The sequence below is a fragment of the Barbus barbus genome (assembly GCF_936440315.1).
Source record: "Barbus barbus genome assembly, chromosome: 38".
Lineage (NCBI taxonomy): Eukaryota > Metazoa > Chordata > Actinopteri > Cypriniformes > Cyprinidae > Barbus > Barbus barbus.
This window is the reverse complement of record NC_136716.1, coordinates 2,194,320-2,200,390: the sequence shown is the minus strand read 5'-3', so window position 1 is coordinate 2,200,390 and position 6,071 is coordinate 2,194,320. Positions and strand designations below refer to the sequence as shown.

Below are 6,071 nucleotides of genomic sequence, written 5' to 3'. Positions count from 1 at the left end.
AGCAATGCATATTACTAATCAAAAATTAAGTTTTGATATATTTACAGTAAGAAATTTACAAAATATCTTCATGGAGCATGAACTTAATATCTTAATGATTTTTGGCATAAAAGAAATATTGATCATTTTGACCCATACAATGTATAGTTGGCTAGTGTTACAAATATACCCCAGCGACTGAAGATTGGTTTTGTGCTCCAGGGTCACATATATAACAATCTTTTGGTTACGTATAGCTGCGTAACGGACTTGGTCTGTTATATGTGTAACAGTAGCTGCTATTTACATCTACATAATTACAAACTGTAATTACAGGCTGTTCCATAGCTTAGTTACATGGGAAGTACATTGTTTCATGCAAGTTCAAAGGCTACTACTAAGTACTTAATTAGGTAATTACTCTGTATTATGGACACCTTAAAATAAAGTGTTACCGATTAATATTACTCAATACTTGAATGTGTAACTACACTGTAACAAGAACACCTTTTTCAGAATGATGTCAGTTTTTTTAAGTCATATGCGATGATTTTTAATCACCAGCTGTCTGTATTCACCTCATTTCACCACAGAAGTAAGCTGTTTTCTGTGAACGTGCAAGACTTCTGCTTCATTAGCTGCTGTAGGTAAATAACAAGAATAACAGTAAAACTATTTGCGCATAAAAACAGTTTATGACTACAATAATACATTAAAATAGCATAAGAAATAGCAGTGTAAGGAGCTATTTTGTACTGCTAAAAATAACGAAGCGAATGAGTCTCACACACTGACTAAATGCTTAAAATAAGGTGGATAAAGTCAAAGGTGTCCAGCAGAGGAACCAAACGTGCAGAGATGCTTAGTCACGATCAATATGATCCACCAACGTTTCACAACCAGGATGTTTTCGTTTTAAACGATATATCTGTTGTTTCATCATTTGGAAGAAATCTCTTGATTGTTTGTATCACTCCGTTTGTCTGTGTTCCAGACAGACTGTCCTTAGAGGTGTTGATCTTTTGAAGGTTACATTGTTACACTTGATGAACGAACAATTTGAATCATTCAATAAACTGATTCAAAACTGGTTTGGCTTCATTTCTGGAGCAAAAGTTGTAAATGTAAAATATACAGTAATTACGACGAACATTTTTAGCACCCAAATACATTTTTGGGTGTTGTGCAGTATGTAATGGGCCATCAGATTCAATGAACAATTTTATATCAAATTTGCTTTGTTTTATTATCAGTTTTTTATTTTATTTTACTTATTTACTTCTCAGGAAAGGACAAACTTTGTACATTTAATCATTTGAAAAAATGCTAAATAAATAATTGTATTTAAATGTAAATAATCTTGTATATTGAATGTAGTAATAATAATAATAAAAACAAACCAAGTTCCCCAAAAATGTCAGTTTAATAGATTACTAAAAGGCTAAGATGAGCTTGGAGGAGATGAACATATTGAAGGGACGACAGAGGATACTGGGTGACGCTGATGTCCGCTCCATTCTTACAGACAGGAAGTGCCCAAACCTGGAGGATTATGGGACAGCGCACTCTTCCGGTCCACAAAATGCTGGCATAACACACTCATCTAAACACAACACACACACACAAACACACCCCCGCTGTTCTTTAATAATAGTGCATAGCTCTGTGAAAGTACATTTCTGTAGTCCGTTATTAAGATTGATCCGCCCACAATCAATCAAATCAACCTGATTTACATTATCAAAAAAACTCAAATCAAAGCAGTCTACATTTCATATACATATCTGTATTTCGTATATATTTATATTCAATGTACAAAGTTACATTCTGAACTACAAAGGCTCGTTCATAGAAATAAATACTGCAATGGCTAGTTTGCGATAGGAAGTTGTTTCTGCTCTCCTGCAAACCAAGCAGCTCAGCACGAACGCAAGCACAACAGCAGTGCAGCATCAGCAGGACGCCTGCCATCACAATCAAATTAGAGTCAAAAAGACGTGTACAAAAGTGTCATAAAAATAAGCGTTTGTCTCTGCACATTCATCTACGCGCTACTTTCTGCGAAAACCACTCTAGTGTTAAAAAAGACGGAGAACGAGCAAAACGTGACGTGGACCTGCGTGACGGGGAAGTGATAAAATAGTTTGTCCATCAATGAGGCTATTAAATCATTTTCTCGATCCTTTGGTAACCGTGCGACATTCATATGAAAATATTGCATTTGCGCTCACAGTATCCGGATGATTCAAGGATTGAGAAAGCACTTCTTCAGCGAAAACAAACACAAAAGCTCTTCTAGGCACGATATAGTGCATTGTACATCAGCCTGCTGTGCTCTCGCCCAGACTGAATCGCCCATTATTTGCCATCCTATCTGCGTGAAGGAACCGTTGTATTGCCAAAGACGATGTGAGAAGGTCTTCAGAAAACTTAGCGAAAGCACAAACAGTATGAATACTTCATTCTTCGTCGATAATCGTGATTTGCACAAAATGTCTTAAAGCAGAAGGGAGAGAAAAAGAGGTCCTAGGAGCGACGTCACTCCTCGCCGGTCATGACCTGCCACACGATGAGGTGACTGCGCTCGGCTTTGGCCAGGAAGGGCTGCAGGTTCAGAGTGGGTTTGTCGATGTTCTCTGTGTCTCCTCCTTCATCTCCTGTGATAGGAAGAGAGGAATGTGTGAGTGATCAGGCGATTCAAACGGGACCGCAGCACCGGGAGGCGTCCGACTCACCCATCCTGAAGTCGATGTAACCCTCTCCTCCGCTCACGACCAGCACTGACCTCACCAGCTCTGGCGAGGGTGAGTCGGAGGATTTGTCAGCAGCCGCCTCGACCCCTGACCCTGCAGATGGAATCACCTGCCCTACAAAACAGAAAAACAACATGGGTGTTTATTGGGGATGAGAATCGCTAGGGTCACGATTCTAAGTTTTGAATCAAATTTTCAAATAATAATAAAAAAAAAAAAAATCTAATTTTCAGAATCAACAACTACATTGTTTTAGCAACAAAAGTAAACTTTCTGGATCATTTCTGTCTCCATTTTTTCTAACCTTAAAACATGACCCATACATTTAATATGTCAGATTCTAACATTTGGTATAGGTCTGTTATTAACAAAATCCATCTTTGGCACAGAAGCTGCAGCTGGTTCTTAGTTTTAACAATAAACTTCTGTTATGCAGCACTTTGCCAAAAAATAAAAATGGGTACATTTTCATTGATTACATTTTAATGATTAAAGGGGTGGTTGATTGCGATTTCACTTTTTTAAATGTTAGTTAGTGTGTAATGTTGCTGTTTGAGCATAAGCAATGTCTGCAAAGTTAAGATGCTGAAAGTCTTTTAAAATTCTGGCAGTTTAATGCCTACAAAAACAGCTGGTAGGACTACAATGAGATACTTCCTGGGTTTGTGACGTCACAAACCCTGATAAACCCCGCCCCCGAGAACATTTTTCAGCAAGTTGTTACCATTCCGTCAAAACTAGGGGTGCATGGAAAAATCTATTCATATATGAATTGCGATTCTGTCTTCTAACAATTCTAATGGATTCACAAGTTTCAAAATTAATGTTCTAAAGCAGCAGTTCTTAATCCTGTCCCTCGCGCCCCCCTGCTTTGCATCTCTCTCCCTCTCTCACCTGATCATTAGCTCCAATTCTACACTTTATATAGACAGACAGATATTTTTCACATAGCTATGAGGATGCGCGTGCAGTTGCCGTACTGTATTAAAGCTTTAATCTGGATAAAACCGTATATTAAAAGCTAACATAAGCAGTAGCATTTACAAATAACAGCATATGAGACAAAACAAATATACCATTAAGAGCCGTGCATGCACAGGTTCTGCGCGATCCTCTTCAATTCTCTGCGTCTCGATCGGGCTCAAATTGATAAGCAATACAGACGACGCTGTTGTTTACAATACAACCAGAGCACATGCAGCTGAGCTGAGGGGCGGGATGTTCAGACGCGCACTAGAGGCGGTTTAGCCAATCACAACACACTGGGCCAGCTAACCAATCAGAGACCATCGCGTATTTCTGAGGGAGGGGCTTCATAAAACCAGGAAATCATTGGAGCGTTCAAAAGGAGAAGGGACAGAGCGGTGTAGAATAAACGTAAATGATGTGAAAAAAGCACCCTTCCCCCCTCCAAAGAAATAAATAAATAAATAAATATATATATATGGGAAAAAAACCAAAACAAATTCACAGGCATGTTACAATTGCTGTTAAATTGCAATTTTCATAATTTCAATTAATCAGACAAATTAATTTAACCATTTAAATGGAATCATAATAAACGGACACTTGTCTAGTTTTCTAATTATTCCTCTCCATTGTACTAGGCTACTTGTACTACTATGTTAGTTGACCCCACATTTTTAAAAAGTTGTTTAAAAAAAATTAATATAAAAAGAATAAAGAATATAAAAAACACCTAGAAAAAATAAACCTACGAAAAAAAAAAAATAATTAAAACATTTCATAGTTCTCTACAAGCTTGAACCCGTTGTACCTGGGACTGCGGTGAAGAACTTGACGGCGTCTCTGTGTCCGTGGAAGCACAGCTGAGCGTGAGCCATGGAGCAGAAGGGCACAAACGTGCCTGTCGTGACTTTATCTCCGCTCTCATCACCGTAGACACGGATCGCACCGCCTGGACGATTCGAGCCCGCCGCCGCTGCATCTTTACTTTCTGTTGTGGGAATAAAAAATGACATTACTCTCATGACAGAGAATTACATTACCATCGATGTCATGACTGGAAGCACACGGCTGACGCACTCTCTGACAGAGGGATGGAGATGATGACGCCGTTTCCGGTTCCTACCCACAGGCGATTGCAGGAGACCATCAGAGCGGTGATCCTCACGAATGAGAAGCCCAGCTTACCGGTGCCTGTGACACACACAGCATCAGTCAATCTGAACGGCACTGCACGACTCTCAAATGCTTTGATAACGCAGCGCTCACCAAGCATCTTGCTGACGTACGGCTCGATGTCAACATCCTGCAGGTGCTGGTATGTGTGTGCGTGGAAGAGCCTGAGGGTTGAGTCCAGACGAATGGACACCCAGATACCGTCGCCATCCCACGCCAGCTGCCTCACCTGACTCTCCTTACGAGGATGAGCATCGAACGATTTCTGTACATGAGGAACGGCACAGTAAACCAATAAGGTTTGTAACTGAGTTACACTGATTTCATTACATGCAGGAGGATTCATGAGCAGGAGTCTGATTTTAAAAGAGAAGCAGCATGTCATTTCATGAAAATACATGTTTATGTAGTAATTTGACAAAAAAAAACAAAAACAAATTTAAACTGAAAAATTCAACCGCATTTTTGAAAAATAATCATTTAAGTTCTAAAAATAAAAAACATGTTTCAATAATAATGTTGAACATGGACCAATGTTGAAAAGTTTTGGGTAAGATTTTTAAATATGAATTGAAGTCATTTGTAGATTGAGTCCATATAGAAAACAATAAAATGATTAAATAATACTTTAAATAATACTCGTTTTATTTTTTTATTAAATAAAAATGTTTTATAATGTTTTTGAAAGAAGTTTTTCTAAATTTAAAAATAACTGTTTTCTATGTGAATATCTGTTAAAATGGAATTTATTCCTGTGATCAAAGCTGAATTTTCACAGGATCCTTCAGAAATCATGCTAATATGCTGATCTGCTGCTCAAGAAACATCTCTGATTATTATCTATGTTGAAAACAGTTGTGCTGCTTCATTTTTTGTGGAAACATTTTATTTTTCAGGATTCTCTAATGAATAGAAAGATCAAAAGAACAGCATTTAATTGAAATAGAAATCTTTATATATCTATGCGTTACCTCACAAAATGTCACAGAAAAGTCATACTGTACCTCGATCTTCATGGCTTTGGGTTGCACCACAAAGATCTTGTTCCTGTATCCACACCAGACCTTGTCATGCACTACGGTCATACAGCGGATGGAGTGATGCGGACGGCCCAGATCTAACAGGTGGTAGTTGGTCAAATCCCACTGGCCATCTGTAACACAAATATCTGTCATTATATTTATGCATTTAGCAGAC

At 38.3% G+C, this 6,071-nt stretch overlaps 1 protein-coding gene across 6 annotated transcripts in view; it reads right to left on the bottom strand.

Annotated features, from left to right (window-relative positions):
• Positions 1-1,379: 1,379 nt before the first annotated feature.
• Positions 1,380-6,071, bottom strand: part of LOC306858056 (C-Jun-amino-terminal kinase-interacting protein 4-like) — a 47,553-nt gene continuing 42,861 nt past the window's right edge. For 5 of the 6 annotated variants that reach the window (XM_079398422.1, XM_079398423.1, XM_079398424.1 and 2 more), the window contains 6 exons: positions 5,879-6,027; positions 4,968-5,139; positions 4,779-4,892; positions 4,510-4,689; positions 2,715-2,846; positions 1,381-2,636 (listed from right to left, as the gene is read on the bottom strand). In XM_079398422.1, the coding sequence (XP_079254548.1) occupies positions 2,518-2,636; positions 2,715-2,846; positions 4,510-4,689; positions 4,779-4,892; positions 4,968-5,139; positions 5,879-6,027 (866 nt within the window). In that variant the 3' untranslated portion in view covers positions 1,381-2,517. Of the gene's footprint in view, positions 2,637-2,714; positions 2,847-4,509; positions 4,690-4,778; positions 4,893-4,967; positions 5,140-5,878; positions 6,028-6,071 lie in introns of all 6 variants that reach the window. The other variant, XM_079398426.1, reaches the window with a different exon arrangement.